At 41.4% G+C, this 27,703-nt stretch overlaps 1 protein-coding gene across 4 annotated transcripts in view; it reads right to left on the bottom strand.

Moving 5' to 3' along the window:
- Window positions 1–27,703, bottom strand: part of PARP15 (poly(ADP-ribose) polymerase family member 15) — a 63,315-nt gene that overhangs the window by 19,690 nt on the left and 15,922 nt on the right. For 2 of the 4 annotated variants that reach the window (XM_008950496.5, XM_003825200.6), the window contains exons 2-6: window positions 13,273–13,392; window positions 8,620–8,856; window positions 6,074–6,301; window positions 3,511–3,589; window positions 2,204–2,353 (exon numbers count right to left, since the gene is read on the bottom strand). In XM_008950496.5, coding sequence (XP_008948744.2) covers window positions 2,204–2,353; window positions 3,511–3,589; window positions 6,074–6,301; window positions 8,620–8,856; window positions 13,273–13,392 — 814 coding nt within the window. The remainder of the gene's footprint in view (window positions 1–2,203; window positions 2,354–3,510; window positions 3,590–6,073; window positions 6,302–8,619; window positions 8,857–13,272; window positions 13,393–27,703) is intronic. The other 2 variants (XM_063602549.1, XM_008950497.5) reach the window with 1 other exon arrangement.

The following is a 27,703-nucleotide window of genomic DNA, read 5'->3' as shown; positions in this document are numbered from 1 at the left end:
TTTGATTCCCTGCCCTGCTCAGTTAAACAGCCGGTTTCACTCCAGTGAATCTTCCAGTCAAAGTCGTAGCTTCACCACTTTGGTCAAGTCTAATGACAGCTGGGTCAAGTCATTAAAAATACGGACTTTGCATTTTGACAAATTGGGTTGAAGTTGACTCCAGTATTTACTAGCTAGTATGTGACTAATAAGTTCCTCATCTGTTACACAGAGGCTAATATGGCACTTCCCTCACAGGGTTATTTGTACATTAAAAGAGATAATGGATGAAAAATGCTTAGCACAGAAGCCGGCATGCAGAAAATATTGAATGAATGTTAGTTGTTTTATCATTATGAAGATATCTATATCTCTATATCCTTGATTATATATGTGTTATAAAATGTCTCTTTTTTAAAAAATCTCTTTTCAATTTGTTTGTTCTGGTCTCTGTCTTTGCTGTGAAGATTTTCCTCAAATGTCAAGTGATCTTCACCAGTCCATTCCTATTTAAGAGTGAGCTTAGAAGCTCTATGCAAGAAGGCTTGTTGACCAGCGGGCTTCAGTGTAAGGTGAGCAGGCAGCACCTCCTGTCTGCTGCTCTGGGATCCATGCAGGGAGAGGGGCTGGGCACTCGATGTTTGGTACACAGATGTTCTCTTAAATAGTTTTCAGCCTAGCTCCTCATCTCACCTATGCCTGGTGCCCTAAGTCCAAAATCCCTCTGGTTCTGTTTCTCTAGAGAATAAACCTCCCATCTCTGGCCAGGGAAGAGCAAGGAAAGTTACTGCTGTATAGGATGGAGGATCCAATCAAGTAGTCTAACTGCTACTGATCTGGAATTTCATTCAACCTTGTTTTCATCTCTGTACTTGCCCCCTGCCTTCCCAGATACCAGCAGCCTCTAATTCCTGTGTCTCTGGGGCTACTCTTCTCGCCTGCAGGTACTAAATTTTCTCTACTCCATGGCAGTTACCACCCTTGGCTAGCAGCTCCCCATCGTCTAAAAATTTGTTATCTTTTGTTCATAGTTGTTTTCCTTCCAACGTTCTTTTTTCTTGTGTGTTTATATCCTTTTCATTCCTTTACAGTTGTATTAATGGAATTCCAAAAGGGGACAGGGATAAATGCATAGATTCAACCTAGCATGTTTCAAATAACCAAATGTTCTTTATGTCTACATTTTAAATGACTGAAAAATGGAATGACCAATGAATTAAATGGATATCCTACAGATTCACTTCTGCATGGTAAGTTCCATAATATTTTTCAACTTAGAAAATATTTAAATTCTATTTCTGTTTTATTTTACCCTTTTAATTTAAAAGTCAACATTTTATAATATACAAAAGTTTAAGAGGGCTGGGCACGGTGGCTCACACCTGTAATCCCAGCACTTTGGGAGGCCAAGACAGGCAGATCACCTGAGGTCAGGAGTTCCAGACCAGCTTGGCCAACATGGCAAAACCCCGTCTCTACTAAAAAATAAATAAATAAATAAATTAGATAGTGGCACATGCCTGTAGTCCCAGCTACTCAGGAGGCTAAGGCATGAGAATCACTTGAACCCGGGAGGCGGAGGTTGCAGTGAGCCAAGATTGCACCACTGCATTCCAGCCTGGGCGACAGAGTGAGACTCCGCCTCAAAAAACCCAAAAAGGTTAAGAGTGTATGTGTATAAGTTATAAATTAATAGACATATGAGGGGAGGGCATGCCCAAATGTGTTACTATAATGGGAGTCAAACATTTCAGGGAAAATAAAGAAAAACGGTTGCGTTTCATTTCTCGGTCAGTGTAATGTAGAGAAGAGCTACAGAAGGTGAGTTGTAAATGCCAAGTAGGTTACATAAAAAGGAAAATAAAAATAGAGGAACTTAGAGGTACTAAACTATACTTGTGGAAATTCAACAGTTGAGAGCTGACACTAAGTACAATGCGTCAGTTAAACTCCACCTTTATATCAGTTAACACCCCATCTAATCCTCTCCTGGGAAATAGGTGTTTGACAGGCAAAGAAACTGACACTCAGAGAGGTTAAGTGACTTGTCCACAGCTACACATTGCTAAGTGGCATAGCTGGGATTCAACCCACGTCTTCCTGAGTTCAGGGACCACATATTTTCTACAACACTCTCTGTCCACTCAGGGCAAATATTAGCCACAATTTCCCTTCCAGAAATTAGTCATACTAATAATTACAATATATTGCTTAAATAAAGTACCTGATTTCCGATTAAATGTCCTTGATGTTGAGTTTACAATAACATCTACCTGTTCAGTGGCTATATCTCCAGTAGCAACCTGAAAAGTAATTGCACCAATTTTCATTTCATATGCTGTGAAACAAGGCTTAGAGACAGTCCCGACCACACCTGAAAAGAAAGAAAATAGGTAAAGAATGGGCTGGCTCAGCTTCTGGAGGAACAGCACTCATCTTGGGGCCCTACTCTCTTCCCAGCCCAGCCCTCTTTCTTTTCCCCCAACATAAACTGAAATATTACCACATCTCCTGGCCTCTTAAACAGCTTGGTTTTCTTTTTAAAGGAAATTAGAAAATAACGCTTTGTGACAGTAAGCATATCTACATTTTCTGAGTTACATAGGATGAGGCAGAAATATCCAATTGTGCCAGTCTGTTTACTGGCAAGAGCTGCTGGGGTGTCAAGAGAGAGGAGTGAGAAAAAAAAAGGGAGTGTGAAAAGGGCACTGTTCTTTCTTGCAGACAACACTGCTAGGAGGGTCTTTTATTACCACAGGTGTAGCAATATAAAGGGTGCTCCAAAATCCCAGCACTTTCGGAGGCTGAGGTGGGAGGATCACTTGAGCTTAGGAGTTCGAGACCAGCCTGGTCAACGTGGTGAAACCGTGTGTCTACTAAAAATACAGAAAAATTAGCTGGGTGTGGTGGTGCACACCTGTCATCCCAGCTACTGGGGAGACTGAAGCAGGAGGATTGCTTGAACCCAGGAGGCGGGGTTTGTAGTGAGCCAAGATCACGCCGCTGCACTCCATCCTGGGTGACAGAGCAAGACTCCATCTCAAAAAAAAAAAAAAAAAAAGACTGCTCAGAGGAAGTTACCTTTAACCCGTTGGCATATTACTCTCCACTCCACACTCTGAGGCTTACAACTTAGCTGTGCCACTTCAGCTCATCCCTTAAACCCTTTAGATCTACCTTTCAACGTTTATACAGTGGCAACAGAACCACCTGCCATGGGGCCATTGTACACGTTAAATAATATACTATATATGAAAGCAATCAGTAAAGTATAGTGTGCCAGGCACAGTTTAGTTATTATTTTATTACCATTTCTTAGAAACTCTGGTTTCATTACCATTAATTTGGTTCATGTTAATATGCGATTGCTTCTTTGTGTGCCCAGACAATGGGACATGCTCTAACACCTCCCTCATCACAGATTTGTTCTTCATGTGAATTAGCTTTGCCTACTTCTATTGGACTTCAACTACCACTGAAGAGTTGCTCAGCAAAAGGAAATATTTCCTTAGCAGAACGACTTTACCAGACCTTGGGTATCTCCTGCCATGGGAATCCTGGCCTTGTTGGGATTTATTCTTGACCAGTTAGTGAATTCATCTAAAAATGCCTGGAAATAGAAACAGTTACTGACTACAACAATATTGTGTAAAAATATTAATCCAATTCTTTGGAGCATTGATCATCAGATATCAAAGAGTTGATAACAATAGTTCTCAAAATATTTCCTCTTCCCTCAGAGACTTCTTAAAGGATTGCGGTTCAACCTAGGAATTTTCTCCACAAATAGCAGTGCTGATTTGCTTTACTTTGTGAGTAAACTAACACTGTCCAGGCAAGTGTGTCAGCAGGGGTGCTGACTGTGGCTCTGCAGGAAGTCACATGCCTTTTTTGTGACCACTATCGTTATCCCTCCTCTTTTGAAGCCCCTTAATTCTAATCTCCTACATCCAATGTGCTGAGGGAAGTGTAGAGTATTTGTAGGTGAGTAGGGGGCAGGGCAACAACGTTCCTTGGCATCTTTGGCTGTTAGGTACATTCTGGGGTTGATTAACAACAAATACATACAGTATGCTTCATCTCTTATGTCCAGCCAAAGCCTCCTGAATGAAAACACGAAAATCCACGTTAGAAAACCTCAGACATTGAAGTTTTGTTTAGAAATGGAAAAAACAAAAAGGCATTTTGGTCGTGTGAGTGATAAAATTGAGCAATGGGAGACAGAGTAGAGTTATAAAGTTTCACTTGGGTTGTCTTCATCCATTTTCTTTCTTTTCAGGTATCTTTGGGACTGTTTCTACTTTTTCTTTTTCTCTTTCTTTCTTTTCTTTTTTTTTTTTTTGCAGACAGAGTCTCATTCTGTTGCCCAGGCTGGAGTGCAGTGGCATGATCTTGACTCACTGCAGCCTCAACCCCCTGGACTCAACTGATCCTCCCACCTCAGCCTCCCAAGTAGCTGGGACTACAGATGTGCACCACCACGCCCGGCTAATTTCTTGTATTTTTTGTAGAGACGAGGTTTTGCCATGTGGCACAGGCTGGTTTTGAACTCCTGGACTCAAGCAATCCCCCTGCCTCAGCCTCCCAAAGTGCTGGGATTATAGGCGTGAGCCACTGCACCAGTCCATGTTTCTAATTCTTGGTTAACAATGAAATTTGGGGCAGTTACTTTCCAGATTGCTACTGAAGATGTCACCCCAATAAAGGGCAGATGTTATTGTGAACTCAACAAGGACACAGATATCACGAACATTTTGCTAATAATAATTTCCCCCAGTTTATCTTTGAGCAAAAAAATATGTCTCTGGATATTTTATATTTACCGGGGGAAAAAAACTAAGAACCTTTGGGGGTAAATGTTGTTTTTTAAAATATTATTATTATTTCCTATGGATAAATTTGCTTACAAACTACATCATGCAATACTTTGGAGTGTTTCTGGGAAACTCTGGGAAACATCTCTGGAAAGACCACACTTCCATCCAGAATGGGTAAGTATAACTAAGAACTTAAAAAACAAAATTATCTTTGATCCAGTTTAAGTGGTGATGTTAGTAAGTTGTAGCAATTGCTTGTCAGTCCTTAAAGTTGGGTAATGACTACTACCAGTTTTGGGGGTTTTCTATGTGCTAGATATCATGCAAAACACTTCAAATACACCCGTTTTAATAGTTAGAACAATTCCGAAAGGTGTTATTACCATACTCATCTTACACTTGATAAAACTGAGATTCAGGCTGGGCACAGTGGCTCACGCCTGTAATCCCAGCACTTTGGGAGGCTGAGGTGGGTGGATCACCTGAGGTCAGGACCAGCCTGGCCAACATGGAGAAACCCCATCTCTACTAATAATACAAAAATTAGCCGAGCATGGTAGCACATGCCTGTAATCCCAGCTACTAGGGAGGCTAAGATGGGAGGATTGCTTGAGCCCAGGAGGCGGAGGCTGCATTGAGCTGAGATCACGCCGCTGCAGTGAGCCGAGATCACACCACTGCACTCCAGCCTGGGTAACAGAACGAGACTCTGTCTCAAAAAAAAAAAAAAAGCTGAGATTCAGAGAGGTATGTCACCCAACTTTTAAATGGCAAAACTGAGATTAAACCTAAGTATACCATTCTTCTAATGTCAGTGGGAACTACTTAGTTAGTGTGCCTTGACTGCTTCTCCACTGCTAAATATGGTGCTGCTATTTCTAGTTTATAGACACTCACAGAATTGTGTAGACTGGTCTATTCTATCCAAATAACTAAATCCTTGAGGCTTCTCTCATTCTGCCCTTTCCCCATAGATAAAGCCATGACTTAGCTTTCATGTAGTCAGTGTTAAAATGTCTAGGCCATTTTTATGCCAATAACTTTCCATTTCTTTCTAAGAATGTATTTATTACAGATTAGCTTGTCTCTTGATGAACTGTCTAGGAACATGAGTTATCAGTGTTGGCTCATAGTTAAGTCATATGACAACCTCCCATTAGCAACCATCACTTATAGGCACAGGATTAGAAAACACGGTTATTCCTAGATCTATAAAAACATCTGAATGCGCTTGGGTTCACTTGCCAGAATTAACCAGATGGGATATGTAACCATACCTGACAGCCTTCATCGTCATTTGTATATACCAGAAAGTGGACTTCTTGTAAAGGGCTAGTTATCGGCCTTGTGCTGCTACTGTATTCGAACACTTCTGAAAGGATTAGTTTAGCAAAAACAGCTTTGGGAAACTGCAAACTTCCTGTTCCAATCATGGGAAATGTGATTGATGAGAAAGATAGCACTTCTACAGTTGTCAAACATTTCTTGATTATATTTGCCATGATCTGAAATGTGCAAAGTACATTTACATAAGTTAGGGCTTAAGCTAGTGGAAAACAGAAAGAGTTGTGGTCCCAGCAACTCTGACAAGGACCTCTCTGCTATTGTTGGCTTAGTCAGGGCCTGAGAAGTCAGAAAGAGGAAACAAAAACAGGGCAGAGTACTTTCCAGAGAGAGTCACGCTCATTCAGGAGAGGCGGGTCCAACAGTGTGGGAATGGCTGCATAAAAATGGTAGCTCAATGTAACTAAAAGTGGTGTTTATGAAGAGTCTTTAACAACATGCAGTATTTATGTAAAGTTAAAAAAAAAAATGTATTGGCCGGGCGCGGCGGCTCCCAGCACTTTGGGAGGCTGAGGCAGGCAGATAATGAGGTCAGGAGATCGAGACCATCCTGGCTAACACGGTGAAACCCCGTCTCTACTAAAAATACAAAAACAAAATTAGCCAGGCGTGGTGGCAGGCGCCTGTAGTCCCAGCTACTTGGCAGGCTGAGGCAGGAGAATGGCATGAACCTGGCAGGCGGAGCTTGCAGTGAGCCAAGATCGCGCCACTGTACTCCAACTCCAGCCTGGGTGACAGAGCAAGACTCCGTCTCAAAAGCAAAAACAAAAACAAAAACAAAAAAACTGTATTTAAAAATGTTTAAAGAGAATATTGGTCCAAAAAAAAAAAAAAGAGAGAGAATATTGGGCCTAACACAGTGGTTCACACCTGTAATCCCAGCACTTTGGGAGGCTGAGGTGGGCAGATTGCTTGAGCCCTTGAGTTCAAGACCAGCCTGGGCAACATGGTGAAACCCCATCTTTACAAAAACACAAAAATTAGCCAGGGATGATGATGTGTGCCTGTTGTCCCAGCTACTCGGGAGGCTGAGGTAGGAGGATCACCTGAGCCCAGGAGGTGGAGGTTGCAGTGAGGTAAGATCGCGCCACTGCACTCCAGCCTGGGCAATAGAGTGGGACCCTGTTTCAATTAAAAAAAAAAAAAAAGAAGAGAGAGAAAGAGAGAATCTCAACTAAGACATAAATATGCTGTCCAGTTGTGGTGGCTCACACCTGTAATCCCAGCACTTTGGGAGGATGAAGCAGGCAGATCACCTGAAGTCAGGAGTTCAAGACCAGCCTGACCAACATGGAGAAATCCCATCTTTACTAAAAATACAAAATTAGCCAGGTGTAGTGGCACATGCCTATAATCCTAGCTACTCGGGAGGCTGAGGCAGGAGAATTGCTTGAACCCGGGAGGCGGAGGCTGCGGTGAGCCAAGATCGTGCCATTGCACTCCAGCCTGGGCAACAAGAGCAAAACTCCATCTCAAAAAATAAATAAATAAATAAATAAATAAATATGCATAAAGTCATAAAGTTGACTTGAAGGAAATATAGTAAAATGTTAACTAAAGTTACCTCTTAAGGCCAGGCACAGTAGCTCATGCCTGTAATCCCGGCACTTTGGGAGGCTGAGGCGGGTGGATCACTTGAGGTCAGGAGTTTGAGACCAGCTTGGCTAACATGGTGAAACCCCGTCTCTACTAAAAATACAAAAATTAGCCAGGCCCCGTGGTGGGCACCTGTAATCCCAGCTATTCAGGAGGCTGAGGCAGGAGAATCACTTGAACCCGGGAGGCAGAGAGGAGGTTGCAATGAGCTGAGATGGCGCCCCACTGCACTCCAGCCTGGGCAACAGAGCGAAACTCGGTCTCAAAAAGAAGAAGAAGAAAACAGTTATCTCTTGGTGGTTGGATTATTATTTTTATTGTCTTTTTGTACTTTTCTATATTTTCCACAATGTATTTGTATTACTTTTTTATATTCTGAAAAAAAGTTGGGAAATTAAACTGGGAGTGGAGGTGGGAATGATGTTATCGAAAGAAGGGCACTGACTCTTTTTTCTTCTTCACCACAGTGCTGGGCGCACCTCTTTGCTGTACTGAAAGATTATTACATTACAACTTAGACACCCCTCCTGTAGAATCCCAATGAATGTTACTACCTCCAAGGGTCAATTACTCGGAAATAACTGGTAGTTGTGATGAATTCTCCACGGAATGTAATAAAGATTTCAATAGATAGACAGGGTTCAATCAATACGAGGGTTTCACAGCCTAGGGCAGACACTTCTTTGTTGTGGGGGCTGGTGTGTGCATCATAGAATATTTAGCAGCATCCCTCGCTTCTACCCACTAGATACCAGCAGCAGTTGTAACAACCCAACTGTCCTCTGTGGGGCAAAATTGCTTCCCTTGAGCACAGATCTATACCACACCAGAAGGAGATTCCCAAAGCCACCAAATACGTTGGAGAACTAAGAGCGTTCCCTACCTGCCAAGAAGTCTCTGCTCCATTATTCCAGTATGGAGCCACAGCATGGAGCACAGCTTTGCAGTCCAGATTGCAGCCGCTTGTCATGAATATGTTACCTACTTTTTCCTCTGTTTCCCGCCTTCTGTCATCTAACTCCTTCTGGAGCATGGGACCAGCTTTCTGCAAAAATGCCCGAGATAGTGGTCCTCCTCCAAGCTGAAGATTCATGGGAACGCTGTTGACAATGACATCGGCCTTAACGAAAATAGCAACAGTTAGAGATTGAATCAATAATACATAATGATGGAGCAACTGTAAATTTACTAAGTATTGTGGGGTAATGTACGGATATGTTTTGCCTGTCATACTAACATGTCAGCCCCACCCTCAAGGATCTTACAGTCTATTGTTAGCACTGAAACACCATGATGAGGTCACTTCCAAAACTTAGACATTAAGGAAATATATTAACCACTGCTGTGAAATCAACACGTAATGAGTCAGAGTAGAGCTATGAAAATGAGTCAGAGACCAGAGGCAGAGAGTCAGAGACGAAGACTGAGAGAGAGAAATGGAGAAAGAAGAAAAATGAAAGTGAAAAACAGAGACAGAGACGGAGAGAAACAAAAACACAGAAAGATTGAGACAGAGAGACAGGGGAAGGGAGAAAGAATTGCTCTCAGCCTGGCAGGAACTGAGAATACTTGTTTTGAATTTAACAATATACCAAAAGAAAGACTAGGTCGATGTGAAGGAGGGTATGGTCGGCCCTGAAGGCCTTGGCAAAGGAAAGTCACTAAGGTGAGGGTAGGCAGTATCCATTCTAGCCTGTCCAGGGATGTTGAGTTCTCCAATGTCAATGCTAAGGCTGTTCCTTTGGTGAAGTGAGGGTCATAGCCTAATGCCATGAGATGTTACATATTCAACTCATAACTCCTATTACTCAGATTTTGTGCTCACCAGAAACCTTCTGATTCCCTGGTAATTTGGGAGTAAGAGGAGACAAACACTCTCATCGTGTGGCCTTTTTTTTTTTTTAATTTTTTATTTTTTTAAACACGATTTCGATCTGTTCCCCGGGCTGGAGTGCAGTGGAATGATCTCAGCTCACTGCAGCCTCTGCCTCCCAGGTTCAAGCGATTCTCATGCCTCAGCCTCCCGAGTAGCGGGGATTACAAGCATGTGCCACCATGCCTGGCTAATATTTGTATTATTAGCAGAGATGGGGTTTTGCCATGTTGGCCAGGCTGGTCTTGAACTCCTGATCTCAAGTGACCTGCCCACCTTGGCCCCCCAAAGTGTTGGGATTACTGGCATGAGCCCGGCCTGATCATGTGGCTTTTTAATGTCCTGGTTCTTTGGGGAACTCTTCTTCATTGTAAATTAAAAGATGTCTATGTCCCTGGGACATATAATAGGTTATATTTCTCAACCTAATAATCGGCATTCTTGGATCCACTTATATAATGTTAGTTAGCATATTATATGAAGTTAGCATAAACTAATCTCAATATCTGAGAAGCCCCTTGCAGAGACAAGAGTGAGCAAGCCATCCAAGAAACAAAACAAAACAAAACAAAACAAAATTAGATCTAGCCCATGTTCTCCTCACTCCCACTTGCAGTTTCACTCTCCATTTACTGATTCCTACACAGTTTAGGGAAGCAATATATTAACATGTAATAAAATAGGCTGGGTGTAGTGGTTTACTCCTGTAATCCAGCATTTTGGGAGGATGAGGCAGGAGGATCACTTGAACCCAGGAGTTCAAGACCAGCCTGAGCAACACAGTGAGACTTTGTCTCTACAATTAAAAAAAAATTAGCTAGTGGCCTGTATTCCCAGCTACTTGGAAAGCTGAGGTGGGAGGATTGCTTGAGCCTAGGAGGTTGAGACTGCAGTGAACCATGACTGTGCCACTGCACTCCGCCTAGGTGACAAGGCAAGACGCTATCTCAAAAAAAAAAAAAAAAAGTAACCTTGTTGTAATGTTTAAATCAATTCAAAGTAATCAAAAGACATAGTTAAATATACAAATATTAGTTGGTATAGAATTTCAAAAAAGATAGGAAATCATTTAGATTGGAATAGTGAGTGAAGGCTTTTTAAAGGGGATAAGAATTTCAGATTTCAGATAGGCCTTGAAGAATGGCTATAATTGGGTCAGGTAGAAAGAAGGCAGCAAGGCATTCAAGGTGCGTGGAATATTTAAGAAAGCATAGGATTGTGGCCGGGTGTGGTGGCTCATGCCTGTAATCCCAGCACTTTGGGAGGCCAAGGCAGGCAGATCACCTGAGGTCAGGAGTTCGAGACCAGCCTGGCCAACATGGCAAAACCCGGTCTCTACTAAAAATACAAAAATTAGCTGGGCATGGTGGTGGGCGCCTATAATCCCAGCTACTTGGGAGGCTGAGGCAGGAGAATCACTTGAACCCAGGAGATGGAGGTTGTAGTGAGCCGAGATCACACCACTGTATCCAGCCTGGGTGACAGAGCAAGACTCAGTATCAAAAAAAAAAAAAAAAAAAGAGAAAGAAAAAAAGAAAGCATGGGATTGTGAAAGATCAGAAAGTAGTCCAGATTTAGCTAAAGCAGAGGTTCAATAGTGAGAAGAGCGGCTGGGAAGAGATTTAGGGCCAGACGATGGAGTACTTGGAAAGCCACACTTTTTTGGACTTTGCCCTATAGGTAGTAGGAAGACACCGAAGATGTGTGTGCAGAGAAGTACCTGCTAAAATAATGTTTTTGGAATATGTATCAAACAGCGATGTAGAAGACAGATTAAAGAGTGACAAGGAGGTAAGGGTAGTACTGAGGCGTGATTGGAGGTTGGGAGTGGTGTGTACCGAAACACGGGTAGACAATGGCAATGAAAAGGAAAGACATGTACATGAGATATTTTGAAAGAGGGCTTATTAGGGCTTGGAAACTAACTGGATAGGAGAAAGAATTCAGAGAAGAAAGATAAAGAGGATTCCAAAGTTTACACAGCACCATCCAATGGTAAGAATAGGTGAACCCCAATATGAGTTGACACGAAATTTATAATCAACTCAGTGGACTGCATAGTGAAAAGACCTTGGTTTCTTTATCTATAAAATGTGGGTAAGTCATATATTTCTTCATTAGGTTGTAGTACTAATTGAGTAAGGTAAAATATAAAGTGGCCCATCATAAGGGGATAATGATAATAGCTATCATTTTTTTGAGTCCTTATTATGTGCAAGGCAGGGGATAAGTGGTTTATATGAATTATTTCATTTAAGCCTCATAACAACCTTCATATCATCATCATCCATATTTATAGATAAGAACTCTGAGACATAAGATGGATATTGACCAAGATCAGTGGCTGCTGAGTGGTGGAGCAGTATTTGAACCCTGCCAGAACTGACTTTAGAGTTGGTCTACTTACCCACCACACTATGCCTACACCTAGAGTGAAAAATAAATTTACTGTCCTTTTATATCATCCAGTTCTTCTGGTCATATCACTCACCAATCACTCTCATAATACTCAGTTGCAGAGCTCACTATTACCAGTAGCCATGGCAATTATCTTTCTCATTGCAAATGAAATAATTACAGTTCCAGTGTTATAAGTAAGTCTCTTGAGTTTGATTAGTGTGAGTCAGATCAATTCTGTGTAAAATGACAAGATGCAACTTCTCAACCTGCTGATTTGAGGACAAGGTCCTGAACCCACGTGACAGAGGACTCTAAAAACTCTAGAGAACATGAAGAAAGCAGCCGGCCGCCTCCCCTCTGCCATCCCATTAACTGCAGCAAATGCAAAGAATATTTCCAGTGGCTCATAATCCAGAAGAGTCTCCCAATTTCTCAGCAGAGTTCTCTTTCTGTTAGTCCTGAATGTCTGCCATCTGAAGGTAAACATCAGGTGTCCAAATAGAATTCTAAGAAGCATCTGAACCAGTGATTCTCAGCCCTAGCTGCATAAGATAATCACTTGGAATGCTTTCAAAAACTATTGTCGCCTACACCACATCCCTGACCAATTAAAGGCAGGATCTCTAGGGGTGGGGCCTGGGAGTCCGTATTTTTAAAAGGTCCCCCGGATGATTATGATCTGCAGCCAGGATTGAGCATGATGGATGTCAACTATAGGAGGAATATAGGGCCTGTATCTTCTGTTAACTAGTGATTCCAAGGAAGAGGAAACAGTAGGAGAGGAGGGGTAGGCAGGAGCCAGGCTGAGGATTTAGCACCTCTTCTGGTAACCTTTATCCCTCCTCATTCTTCCTGTGTTTCTGCAAAGTGCTCAGGCAGGAGCAAAGGCGTGTTTGTGAAGGGTGATTCTATAGTGTGCTGTACACATATCTTCCTCACTAATGCTGACTGGTGCAGGAGAGAAAAATAGAACTGGGTTGAGAGTAAGTCAAGATCAGTTACAGAGAAATAAAAGAGATGGATTTGCAAACTCTTGTTTGTGGTTAAACTTGAACCCCTCCACATGAGTACATGTGGAAGAATATAGGGGATGGTAAGTATATATCTGCATAAACTTTAAGTGGGTTTAACTTCTCAAATTTATCTTTGATATCTTTAATCTTTGATTAAGATAAAGAACAAATTAAATCATGGAACAACTCACAGAACAAGTTAAATAGATCCCACTGTTCCTTGGTAGATTTATTAAATGGCATCACCTACCCAGATGTACAGAACATCTCCACTTATCAACTTGAGATTCAGACCTTCTTTGGTTTGGATTGAAGCTACAACATTCCTGATTGAAAGACAATCTTTCTTGCTGAACTTGTTGTCTCTGGACTGTGGAGAAAACAGTAAAGCATTACCAGCAATGCCAATTTCAAGAGTTCTCTTAGGCCAGGTGCGGTGGCTCAGGTCTGTAATCCCAGCACTTTCGAAGACTAGGTGGGAGAATCACTTGAGCCCAGGAGTTCAAGAACAGCCTGGGCAACATATTGAGACCCTGTCTCTACGAAAAAATAAATAAATAAAAAATTAGCCAGGCTCAGTGGCATGTGCCTGTAGTGCCCACTACTCAGGAGGCTGAGATAGGAGGATTGCTTGAGCCCAGGAAATCAAGGTGGCGGTGAGCCATGATGGCACCACTGCACTCCAGCCTGCGTAACAAAGCGAGACCCTGTCTCAAAAAGATGAAAAATAAGTAAATAAGTAAACTTTCCTTATAGGTGTTCATATAGAAAATAACTATTACATTTCACAGAATTCTCTGACTAAACTCATAACTTGGCTCTGAGATTTAAAAGCAGATAGTTTATTATTATAATGTTTGAATATCAATTGTATTTAATATCCCAAATGCCAGTGAGTTTTTTACTTATTCCCCCCAAGAAACCTAGCATAGCCAACCCTGTCTGTATTCCCCAGCCCTTACTACTTAAATGTACCCCGGATATATTTCCAACTGTATTTCTTACCTGGAGACTTTCTCTAGTGCCAAATCTCATTTGGCTTGCTGGTGTAGCAGAGAGGAAGTACAGGTATACTGAACCCCCCTCCACAATCCCCCACCACCAGCCCTCATCCAGTGATTGACAGGAGCTGGTATAAAAATACAGCAGCAACCTTGCCTCCCAGAGAGATTCACTATGAGTTTCCCCAGTGGGATTAAGTGGGAGCTGATTTGATGATGCACCCTACCAGTTTCCTTTACTTTCTTTCTTTCTTTTTTTTTCTGAGATGGAGTGTTGCTCTGTCACCCAGGCTGCAGTGAAGTGGCGTGATCTCGGCTCACTGCAACCTCTGCCTCCCGGATTCAAGTGATTCTCCTGCCTCAGCCTCCCAAGTAACTGGGATTACAGGTGCACACCACCACACCCCGCTAATTTCTGTATTTTTTTCTTTTCTTTTTGAACAGAGTCTTGCCCTGTCACCCAGGCTGGAGTGTAATGGCACGATTTTGGCTCACTGCAACCACTGCCTCCCGGGTTCAAGCGATTCTCCTGCCTCAACCTCCTGAGTAGCTGGGATTACAGGCACTCGCCACCACACCCGTCTAATTTTTTGTATCTTTACAAAGATACAAAAATTATCTTTTTAATTGTTGGCCAGGCTGGTCTCGAACTCCTGACCTCGTGATCTGCCCGCCTTAGCCTCCCAAAGTGCTGGGATTACAGGTGCGAGCCACCACACCCGGCCCTACTTTCTGTATTTTTAGTAGAGACACAGTTTCACCACGTTGACCAGGCTGGTCTCAAACTCCTGACCTCAAGTGATCCACCCGCCTCGGCCTCCCAAAGTGCTGGGATTACAAGCATAAGCCACTGCACCCAGTCTGTTTCCTTTATTTTCTTAGTTAAATAAGTTGCACTTGAATCCTGTCTTGGGGTCCTCTTCAGGAGGCACTCAAACTAAGACATATCCCTGAGTACTCCATAATAATGCATTTGGAGTTTGACTATTAATCGATCATAGAATTTTAGAATTTAAAGGGTCATGACAGACCATCCAGGATAGAAACTTCATTGTCCTGAAAAGGAAACCAGTGTGCAGATGGATGAAATCATTTGATCAAAATCAAACTACTAGCTAATGAAGGACACAGTACTTGAATGTGGTCTCTTGACACCCAGTTCAGTTCTACTCTTCATGGAATCTGAGCTTATCTACCTCATGGTATTTCTCACACAAATGGTAAAAATATAGTACATGTTATCCCTCTTGCACTTGTGACAGACATTACTAATCCATATCAGCATTCTTTTTCAATCAACCCAGATCCAGTCTCAGAATCTTCCTCAACACAGAGCTCCAGGCAACAATTATCATTTGGTCAGATGTAATCCATGAAACTAAATCTATTTCCCATGCCTGATCTCACTCAAAAAGGATATCAATTTTTTTTTGTTTAAAATTGTCTTTGATTATTTTTCAGTCTGTGCTTTGGCAGTGGGTTTCTGGGCAATACTTTCATTTGCTCAAGAATTTCATGATTTGTTACTCTTCTGCATGCACGCTGGTATGTTTGATGAAAATTTTATCCGTGATCTCCCACCCAGAGAATTCTCTGGGTGAGAGTCTTAAAGCATTGATGTGAAGACTAGAAAACCTCCCAAAAGAACCAGCTACATTCTCAGTCACATTTTGGTTTTCCTTTTTGTTTTGGTTGGTGCTTTCTCTTATTGTCTTTAATTGTGTTACAACTCTTCACATCCTCCAGACAACCAATTATTATGACCATCTCCTTGAACATATCAAATTCAATCAAAATCCTATCATCCTCTAAACTGTTTTCTATGTCCTCCCATACTGCTGGCTTCATATTCAATCTGGTGACTTGATATTTAGACACAATGCAGGAGGATTTTTTAGAAACATGTTCTCTACAGGTCTTGATGACACTGATTTTTTTTCGGTCTTCCTTGAGTAAGCTGGGTGGTTGTAGACCTGCATGTTGCCTCCAACCCCTTACGGCTGCCTTGGGGTCATGTTACCTCACAGTGACAACTTCTCATCCTGTGATTTGTCATTCTGATCAGGTGATGCATTTTAGGCAGGAACTTCCATATGCGAGGATCCAGGGCCACCAGGAGTGGTGCTGGCCTGGCAACTTTTTCAGGGACTTTTCCCCTTGATACAAGGCTGTGCCCAAAGACACACAACACTGGGACACAGAAATGGGCCTTTCATTGAAGACCCAGACTTTTTGGTCAAGTAGGTGTTCACCACCAAAAATAAAAATAAAGGGTAGGCATCATTCAGACAAAACCAAATGGTAATATTTTAAAGAGTAAAAGGTACCTCTGGCACATAAATGCTGACACTCATGAGACTGAAATAGAGTGTCTTCCTAAAATGGCACCACTGTCAACAGCTCAGTGAAAGATGTGACATTCGTAAATGCAATGGAGGTAATCCTCAACTAATGGAACAAGTCAATTCCATGCATGTTTACTTAGCCATAAAGTTTTATCACATTGGTCTGATTTTCCCACTGACATTCGTTGTAATATTGAAAAGGTAATTCTTTTCCTGAAAAAGTCTTGCCCTTAGAGATTCAATAAATACAAGCAACAATGCAGGAGCAATTCAAAATAACCTCTTTAAAGTAAGGTCATTACTACTTTTGAAAGGAATGGTTATAATAGTCAAAAATATTAGAAACAATTTTGTGCTATAATTGAAAGAAGTCATAAAATTAGGTCAGATTCCCTAGCAACAGAGCCTGAGTTTGGGATTCATATGCAAGTGATTTATTAAGGTTGTGCCCGCAGGAGAAACATGTAGGAAGTGAGAGATGACGATAGAGAAGGGGAAGAAGCTAAGCTAGAATATGTTTTTCGGTGTACCCTGGTATCTGCCTGATCTCCCAGGGAGCTCTAGAGTATATAACTTCCATAACAGCATTTGTCCCTCCTAGGGGCAAGGGAGCTCAGTTCCTCTACCTCCATACCAGTCAGTTATTGTCTACAGACCATCTGATCAGGAGATGAATGTCAACTTCCAGGCACCTCCGGGAGAGGCACCCTTCAGTCTCCCAAAGGCGGTCCCCTGGGAAAGAATCCAAATGTGAGTCCTTAATGGTAATACAGTCAATAAGCAGTTGGCTTATGAATGTACCTGATAAGTAAAAGAGACCAAGCCCAGGGCATCTGGGAGAGGCACAAAAGAAAAGAAAGACCACTAAGGAAAGTCCAAAGAATAACTGCACAAGTTTGAGAGAAAGAGAATGCGGCTCAGCAGCTAAGTCATATAAAAACGTCTAAGGGATCCTGATTGGCAGTAAACTCAGTACAAATTAACAGTAATGTAGCTCTGTTTAAGGAAGAAAAAAAAAAAAAAGGCCACCAAATGCAAGGATGTGGAGCAGCAGGAACACTCATTCATTGCTGGTGGGAATGCAAAATGCTACAGCCACTTTGGAAGACAGGCAGTTTTTTACAAAACTAAACATACTCTTCCCATATGATTCAGCAGTTGCATTACTTGGTACTTACCCAAATAAATTGAAAACTTTTGTTCACACAAAACCTGTACGTGAATGTTTCTGGAAGCAATAAAGCTTTATTCATAACTGCCAAAACTTGGAAGCAACCAAGATGTCCTTCTGTAAGTGAGTGGATAAACAAACTATGGTACTTCCATACGATAGAATATTATTTAGCACTAAAAAGAAAAAGAACTGAGTTATCAAGCCACAGAAAGACATGGAAGAAACTTAAATGCAGATTTCTAGGTGAAAGAAGTCAGTCTGAAAAGGCTACATACTGTATTATTTAACTACATGACATTCTGGAAAAGGCAAAATTCTAGAGACAGTAAACAGATGAGTGGTTGCCAGAGATTTCAGAGAAGGAGGGAGGGATGAATAGGTGGAGCACAGGCAATTTTCAGGGCAGTGAAACTATTCTGTATGATATTGTAATGGTGGACACATGACATTATGCATTTGTCAAAAACAATGGAACAGGCCAGGGCAGTGGCTCATGCCTGTAATCCCAGCACTTTGGGAGGCTGAGGCAAGTGGATCACCTCAGGCGTTTGAGACCAGCCTGGCCAACATGGTGAAACCCCATCTCTACTAAAAATACAAAAATTAGCTGGGCGTGGTGGCAAGCACCTGTAGTCCCAGCTACTTGGGAGGCTTGACCCAGTAGGTGGAGGCTGTAGTGAGCTGAGATCGCACCACTGTACTCCAGCCTGGGTAACAGAGCAAGGCTCCGTCTCAAAAAAAAAAAAAAAAAAAAAAAACCCACAAAAGACAAACAAAAACCAATGGAACTATACAACACAAAAAGTGAACTCTAAACTATGGACATTAGTTAATAACAATGAATTGGTTCATTAATTGCAACAAATGTATCACACTAATGCAAGATGTTAATAATAGGGGAAACTAGGGGAGAGGGGGTATTTGAGAATTTTCCGCTTTCTGCTAAATTTTTCTGTGTACCTAAAACTACTCTAAAAACAAAGTCCTTTCCTTAAAAAAAAAAAAAAAGGTAATAATGAATTTGGGGGCAATACTAATAGAAACATACTAACAAGAATGGGCATGAATAACGACTTTATTCTACTTTTCACTGTTAAAAACAGGCAACACCTGTGGTATGTGCTTACTTCAAAGTGCCAAATGGTGCAAAGGGATTATGAAAACTAGGTATGTGCAGAATAGAAAAACCGATGCCCTGAAAGGATGCAAAACCATGTCACATGAGGATATGCAGAAGGGAATGAGAATCTTTAACTTGCAGGAGTAGAGTTAACGAGTGGGGTGGAATGCAAGAGCAGTTGTCTTTAGACATTTGAAGAGCTGCCTTATGAAGGAATGATTTCTACTACTCTAAGTTGGTATGTACCGCTATAGTAAAACATATTTGGGCTTAACATAAAGCTACGTTTTAAAATAATGAGAACTGCCCTAAGATGGAATGGGTAGGTCAACATGGGAAACAATAACTTCCCAAGCAAGCAGAAGATAGACCATCACTTAGTGGTCTGGTTTTACATCTAAGTGAACTCTTTTGCCTTTTTTCTCCCATATTTTTCTTAATTGAACTCCCTAGCCTACTTTGAATGCATTTTACTAGTAAAAATAGTTTTATTTTAGTACTCTTATGTCAGAGGTGATAGCAATGAAGGACAGTGAAAATGAAAGAGTGAAATACTTAAATAACATTTAATAATGGCATTTTGTGCTTATATCTGCCAAGAATTATAGCTATCCAAAACACAATTCATACCTGTTATTTCTCACCAAATTAGTAACTTGTGTTTCCCATTTGTTCTTAATTTGATAATTATAATAGCTTTATTTATTGGGTACCTGTTATGTGTCAGATATTTTGTAAATATTATCTCACTTAATTTAATCTTAACAATGAGCCTGTGAGATAGATACTTTCTGAATGAGGAAACAAGCCTGGTGCAATGGTTCATGTCTGTAATCCCAGTAATTTGGGAGGCCAAGGCAGGAGGATCATTTGAGGCCAGGAGTTCAAGACAAGCCTGGCCAACATAGCAAAACCCCATCTCTATGAAAACATTGAAAAATTAACTGGGCTTGGTGGTGTACACCTGTAATCCCAGCTACGCTGGAGGCTGAAGTGGAAAGATTACTAGAGCTCAGGATTTTGAGGCTGCAATTAGCTATGATTATGCCACTGCATGCCTGGGCAACACAGTGAAACCCTGTCTCAAATAAGTAAATAAATAAATGAAGAAAAGGAAAGAAAAAGAACGAAAGAGAGAGAAAGGAAAGGAAAGGAAAGAAAAGAAAAAAGAGAAATGCAAGGAAGAAAGGCAAGAAAAAGAAAGAGAGAGAGAGGGGAGAGAGAGAGAATCAGAAAGTAACTTTGCCATTGTTATCCAGCTAATAAAATCTGGAAGGATTTAGATCTATACATTTGGGATTCTTTTTTTTTTGAGACAATGTCTCGCTCTGTCGCCCAGGCTGGAGTGCAGTGGCACAATATCATGGCTCACTGCAGCCTCAGCCTCTTGGGCTCAAGTGATCTTCCTCTCACCTCGGCTTCCCAAGTAGATGGGAGCACAGCCATGTGCCACTACACCTGGCTAATACATTTGGGATTCTAAAGGACAGGCTGGGCGTGGTGGCTCACGCCTGTAATCCCAGCACTTTGGAGGCTGAAGTGGGCGGATCACCTGAAGTCAGGAGTTCAAGACCAGCCTGCCCAACGTGGTGAAACCCTGTCTCTACTAAAAATACAAAAAATTAGCTGAGCGTGGTGGCGCACGCCTGAAGTCCCAGCTACTCAGGAGGCTGAGGTGGGATAATTGCTTGAACCCGGGAGGCAGACCTTTCAGTGAGCTGAGATCACGCCACTGCACTCCTGCACTCCAGGGTGACAAGAGCAAAACTCCATCTCAAAAAAATAAAAAATAAAAAAAAGAATAAAATAAAAATAAAGGACAGTGGTGCTCTAATATTTCTATATAGATGGCTTAGGTGTGACAATCTGGCTAGAAGTAGAGGGTGGTGAAGGGAGCCTGTCTTGAAGCTGTACCTTCTTGGATAGTGAAAGTAAGATCACTCTCGATCCCTATTTCCTGGTCGTTGAGCCTTTGCGTAGTCTCCTTCCATATCATATCAGAGTTGGCTGTGTGACCAACAAAATATGGCAGAATTGACGCTATGTCACTTCTGAGGCTGGTGTATGAAAAGCACTGCAGCTTTCTGCGCTCTCATGGCCTCTCTTTCTCTCTCTCTCTTTCCCCCTTCCTCCCACAGATAACTCAATCTGGGGGAAGTCAGCTGCCATATTATTAACAGCCCTATGGAGAGGCCCTCAAAGTCAAGGGACTGTAGTGTCTGACAGGAGCCATGTTGAGTGGGCTCAGAAGCAGACTCTCCAGTCGCAGTCAAGCCTACGATGACTGCAGCCCCAACCAACAACTGAATAACCACGTCATGATAGATACTGAGCCAGAATCACCCAGCTAAGCTGCTCTCAAATTCCTGATCACAGAAAGTGTGTGATAATAAATGTTTGTTATCTAAAACACCCAAGTTTTGTGGTAATTTGTTATGTAGCAATAGAAAAGTAAAAATATAAATTGTATGCTTATATAGGATGGCTTGAGGAGGCAGGCTAGTAGAGACAGTGGGGATAAGGCTGAAACTTCCATCCCCTAATCCTTTTTAGCAAAGTAATTGCTGAGAGCCAAGCTCTAACCACTATACCAGCAATATGAAATTTAAAGGTCTTAACAAAAAACATGTAAATATATATCCATGGGTTCAACCAACCATTGATTGAAAATATTTTTTAAAAAATACAAAATAACACAACAGTGAAAAATAAATAAAAATACAGTATAACAACTATTTACATAGCATTTACACTGCATTAGGTATTATAAAGTAATCTAGAGATGACTTAAAGTATATAGAAGGATGCATGTAGGTTACATGCAAATACTAGGCCATTTTATGTAAGGGACTTGAGGATCCATGGATTTTGGCATTGCTTGGGGTCCAAGAATCTATCCCCTGTGGATACTGAGGGACAACTCTGTGTATATTATAATATGCATATATATAAAATCTATATCTATAGACTAGAAAAGAAAATGCATCTATTCCTTAGCAGCGAATGCACATATTGCAACAAAATTTATTTTTCCAAATTGCAACACTGTTCTTTTAATATAAGGTATGGACTGGGATATAAAATATATTTCTTAGGATATATTGTGGAAAAAGAAAAAAAAAAAGCTGGGCGCAGTGACTCACATCTGTAATCCCAGCACTTTGGGAGGCCAAGGCGGGCAGATCGCCTGCGGTTGGGAGTTCGAGATCAGCCTGACTAACATGGAGAAACCCCATCTCTACTAAAAATACAAAATTAGCCAGGCGTGGTGGCGCATGCCTCTAATTCCAGCTACTCAGGAGGTTGAGGTAGGATAATCACTTGAACCCAGGAGGCGGAGGTTGCAGTGAGCCGAGATCGCACCATTGCACTCCAGCCTGGGCAACAAGAGCGAAACTCCATCTCAAACGTCTCAAAAAAAAAAAAAAATGTTGGCCAGACGAGGTGGCTCACACCTGTAATCCAAGCACTTTGAGAGGCTAAGGGGGTTGGATCACTTGAGCCCAGTAGTTTCAGACCAGCCAGGGCAACATGGTGAAACACCCTTTCTACAAGAAAAACCACAAAAATTAGCCAGGCATGGTGTTGGGCGCCTGCAGTCCCAGCTAGTTGGGAGGCTGAGGAGGGAGAATTGCTTGAGCCCAGGAGGTTGAAGCTGCAGGGAGTTATGATCGCACCACTGCAATTCAGCCTGGGTGACAAGAGTGAGATCCTATCTCAAAAACAATAAGTTTATGAAATGAAATGCTACTGAACTGTACTCCACTCTGCCTCCCCTATTTATTTCTTTACTTCTCTAATGGCTGGAGTGCAGATTGAGTCTCCTAGACAACCAAACTTGTACATGTCATCTACAGAAACACTGGATATGCTTAAACATTAACCATTTACCAGAGTATAACCACGATGGAAAAAAAAGAAATTTTAAGGGCTCTCCAGATGTCAAAAGCAGCATTATGGACTAGGTGATGAGTATGTAAGAGAGATGAGGCCTTCACAGTCTACCAGTTTGGGAAGTTGGTAGTAATCCTAAGATTGCTATAGTAGGAATCAGATATTTTGGCTGAGTGCAGTGGCTCATGCCTGTAATCCCAGCACTTTGGGAGGCCAAGGCTGGTGGATCACTTGAGCCCAGGAATTCAAGGCCAGCCTGGGCAACATAGGGAGGCCCCACTTCTAAAAAAAATAAATAAATATAAAAAATTAGCCAGGTGTGGTGGCATGTGCCTATTGTCCCAGCTATTCAGGAGGCTGTGGCAGGAGGATTGCTTGAGTCCAGGAGGTTGAGGCTGCAGTGAGTTGTGATTGTACCACTGCACTCCAGTCTGGGTGACACGGCGAGACCTTGTCTCAAAAAAAAAAAAAAAGAAAAAAAAAGTTCAGATATTTTACTCATCAACTCCAGGATGGAGTTAAGTCTATTAGCTGTTTTTTGTTTGTTTGTTTGTTTTCGAGATAGGGTCTTCTTCTGTCACCTAGGCTGATATGCAGTGGTGTAATCATAACTCACTGTAACCTCAAACTCTTGGGCTCAAGTGATCCTCCCACCTTAGCCTCCCAAGTAGCTGGGACTACAGGTGCGTGCTACCATACCTGGCTAATTTTTTAATTTTTTGTAGAAATGGGGTCTCCCTGTGTTACCCAGGTTGGTCTCTAACTCCTGGGCTCAAGTGATCCTCCCACCTTGACCTCCCAAAGTGCTGGGATTACAGGTGTGAGCCACCGTGCCTGGCCTCTTTTAGCTTTTTAAACCACTTGCTGGTAGGGGGAGGGGGGAGGGATAGCTTTAGGAGATATACCTAATGCTAAATGACAAGTTAATGGGTGCAGTACACCAGCATGGCACATGTATACATATGTAACTAACCTGCACATTGTGCACATGTACCCTAAAACTTAAAGTATAATAATAATTAAAAAAAAGAAAAAAAAAACACTTGCTATGGTCTGAATGTTTGTGTCCCTCCAAAACTGATGTTGAAACCTAATTTCCATTGTGGTATTATTAAGAGATGGGGCCTTTAAGAGGTGATTAGGTCATAAGTGTGGAGCCCTCATGAATGGGATTAGTGCCATTATTTTAAAAAGGCTTTCGGAAGCCTTCTACCTGTCTGCCACGTGAGGACACAGCAAGAATGTGCCATCTTTGGAAGAGAAAATAAGCCCTCATCAGACACTAAATCTGCTAGTGTTTTGATCTTGGACTTTCCAATCGCCAGAACTATGAGCAATACATTTATGTTGCTTATATATTACCCGGTCTAAGGTATTTTGTTGTAGTAGCCTGAACAGACTAAGACACCACTATTGAAAGTTAAGCTCCTTTTCTTCGTAGATAGCCTCTCAACTTTTAGCTCTCCTACCTGACTGGTTTTCATTGAAGCTATGTGAGGAAGATCCTAATATCTGCTTCTATCCTCTGACTTTTCGCCCAGTGTTCTCTTCCCACCTATAGTTTCAAGGATACTTTTTGGCTTCACCACTTCTTCCTCATGATCACAGTTGGGAAGGGACATGCAGGTGAGGTACAACTATTAAAAAATGATGTTTATTTGGTCATATTATCCAAAGTATAAGTATAAGCTATTTTGTGCATGGTAAACCCTTCAAGAAAATGTTACTGTCTTTAAAATGGTTCATTCCATTTTCTAAATGCTTTATGTTTTATTTGACAAGTGATCAGATTCTGAATATATCTTGAAGGTGAACAGGATTTCCCAAAGGAAAATAGAGGATATGAGAGAAACAGAAGAGTCAAGATGACTCCTGGGCTTTGGTCTGAGCAACTAGGAGGATAGAGTTGCTATCCGCTGACATGGGAAAGGCCATGGGTAATGCAAGTTGATGAGGTGGGGTGGAGAGGGTAAGCAGTTTTGTTTAGGACATGTTATGTTTATGCTTTTTTTTTTTTTTTTTTGAGATGGAGTCTCGCTCTGTTGCCAGGCTGGAGTACAGTGGCGAGATCTCAGCTCACTGCAACCTCCGACTCCCTGGTTCAAGGGATTATCCTGCCTCAGCCTCCCTAGTAGCTGGGATTACAGGCACATGCCACTACGGCCAGCTAATTTTTGTATTTTTAGTAGAGATGGGTTTCACCATGTTGGCCAGGATGGTCTTGATCTCCTGACCTTGTGATCCACCTGCCTCGGCCTCCCAAAGTGCTGGGATTACAGGAGTGAGCCACCGCACCTAGCCATGTTTATGCATATTCTTTTAGACAACCAGGTATGGAAGTCTTCTGGGCAGTGAGCATAGATATTGGAGTTTAGGACAGAGTCTTGACTGCAGATAAAAACTGAGCCATAGGTACACAGTATTTAATGCCATTAGATCCTAGAGAGTGTAGAGAAAGAGGAAAAAAAGAACCAAGGACTAAGTCCCACATTAAGAACTGGAAGAAAGAAGAGGAATGAGAAAAGAAGAATAAAAATGAGCAGCCAAGCCAGCGTGGTGGCTCATGCCTGTAATCCCAACACTTTGGGAGGCCAAGGCAGGCGGATTGCTAGAGCTCATGAGTTTGGGACCACCCTGGGCACTGTGGCAAAACCCTGTCTCTACAAAAAAAATACAAAAATTAGCTGGGTGTGGTGGTGCATGCCTGTAGTCCCAACTACTAGGGAGGCTGAAAAGGGAGGGGGAAGTGGCAGTGGGCCAAGATCGTGCTACTGCCCTCTAGCCTGGGCAGCAGAGCAAGACTAAAGTCTCAAAACAAACCAACAAAAAGCAGCCACTGAGGTAGGACAAAACCGAAAAGTATGGTGTCCTAGCAGCGAGTGAAAAACCTGTATTTAGGAGGAAGGAGACATCAATTGTATGAAATGCTGCTAAGAGATCGAGTAAAAGGAGGACTGAAAAGAGGCTATTGAGTCCAGCAAAGTGGAGATCATTTGTGACTTTGACAAGAACAGCTTTGGTGGAACACTGGAGGTAAAAGCCTGTCTGGAATGGATTTAAGAAAGAATGGGGGGAGAGGAAATGGGGATGAGATAGACAAATTTCGATCAAGAAATTTTGCTGCAAAGGGAAGCAAAGAAATGAAGTAGTAGCTATGTGGAAATTGGGGTCAAGGGAAGCTTTTGTTTTGTTACTGCGAAAAAAAAAAACCAATTCCTTTAGCTAGATCCCCATAGAACCTGTTCAAAGCTTGAGTTAATTCACAGCATATTCCAGTAAGAATGTTGTGGCTTTGATGGGTTTCCTTATCACCTGTGCAGCCTCTAATCTGACTTCATCCATGCATTAAAAGCTGAATAACCACTTTGAACATCAAGAAGGAAGAGAAATTAATCCTTTGTAGTCAGAAAACTCAACCAGGGCTGAACCCTCCTCTGGGAAATACTGAACATTGGTTACTCTTTCTCTTCCATTTTTGGAATTTTTGAAGAAAATTGTTATGTAATTACATTCAACATCAAGTGGCATATTTTCAATCTCAATGGTTGTTGTCTGTTCCAAAGGTTCTGGGGAAATCTGAAGTTGCTGAACTTCCATGGTGTCCATCACAAACATTAATAAATGTGTTGACATCTAGAAGTAAAAATCAACTTATTGGTATTGTAATTTTACTTCATATTAGAAGAAAATAGATTTTTAAAAGTAATTTGATTTAGAGGCGATAACCACAAATTAAAATTAGATGCTAATTTCTATGTAAAGTTAGATTTCACAATGTCAATTTCAACCTCCCCTACCCTATATCAATTTCAACTTACCCTACATTGCCTACCCTGAATACACAGCAATCTTTAACAATGACTTCCAATTTGAGATCATTTGGGGAACAGGATCAACAGTTACCTCTCCAAGTGTAATCAAGGACGTGGAGCTACTTTGTAATACGATAATAGTAATAATTGTTACACAATATTGTTTTCTCAGTCTGATTTATCTTTGTCTCCCATACAAACTTACCCATACCTTGATATCTATTTGGACATGTCATGATTATAAAGTCATAAATATCTGATTCTTTGTTGTTGTTGTTGTTGTTTTTCTGTTGCCTAGGCTGGAACGCAGTGTCCCATCATAGCTCACTGTAACCTTAAACTCCTTGGCTCAAGTGATCCCTGACAACAGCCATGTCATATAGCTTCACTATTAAAACTCACTGGCAATTTGAGGGGATGTACATAGCGGTTAAGAAAATACACTCAGAAGTCAGGATGTCTAACATAGAATTCTGAAACAGGTACTAGCTGTGTGACTGTGAATATGTCATTCAATCCTCTCTAACCCCCAATTTCATTCTTACTAATAGTACCTATCTCATATTGCTATATGTTTTAAGATAGGGTAAGTAAAAGTCTAAGCACAGTGCCTTTTACTAAGCATAGAGTAAGTGCTTAATACATGTTAGCTATTAGTAGTAGCAGAAGTAATTATGCATATTTCCCTCACAATTCTCTCTTACTGAGTGTTAGAAAGAGCACAACTTTTTTTTTTCTTATAGGATTCTACCTTTTCAAAACAAACGACAAAATTTCTATAAATGTAAATATATACTTGTGATTTTATAGTAAAATTGATTTCCCAGTTTGGGGCAGGTGGGGCTGGGAAAGGCTGAGGGAGTGAACACAGAAGAAAAAGTAAAACACTAGAGAAAACAAATGTGTTTATAATAAAAATGTATGTATGTATAATGTCCTATACATTAGTATCATTTTATCTATATATTTGCATATATGCATCAAAAGATGTATAAATGCATGGTTACTGAAATATTAAGTTATTAATAGGATTATTTTTGCATTTTTCCATACATATTTTTGTACTAATTTCTTTTTTACAGTGAATCCACGTTATCTTAATAACATAGAAAAAAACATATTTAAAAATATAAGTTGGCCAGGTGTGGTGGCTCATGCCTGTAATCCCAACACTTTGGGAGGCTGAGGTGGGTGGATCACTTGAGATCAGGAATTCGAGACCAGCCTGGCCAACATGGTGAAACCCCGTCTCTATTAAAAATGCAAAAAAAATTAGCCAGGCATGGTGGCGGGCATCTGTAATCCTAGCTATTCGGGACGCTGAAGCAGGACAAT

Source organism: Pan paniscus, chromosome 2, assembly GCF_029289425.2.
Source record: "Pan paniscus chromosome 2, NHGRI_mPanPan1-v2.0_pri, whole genome shotgun sequence".
In the NCBI taxonomy this organism is placed as follows: Eukaryota; Metazoa; Chordata; class Mammalia; order Primates; family Hominidae; genus Pan; species Pan paniscus.
This window is presented reverse-complemented; position numbering and strand designations above follow the sequence as displayed.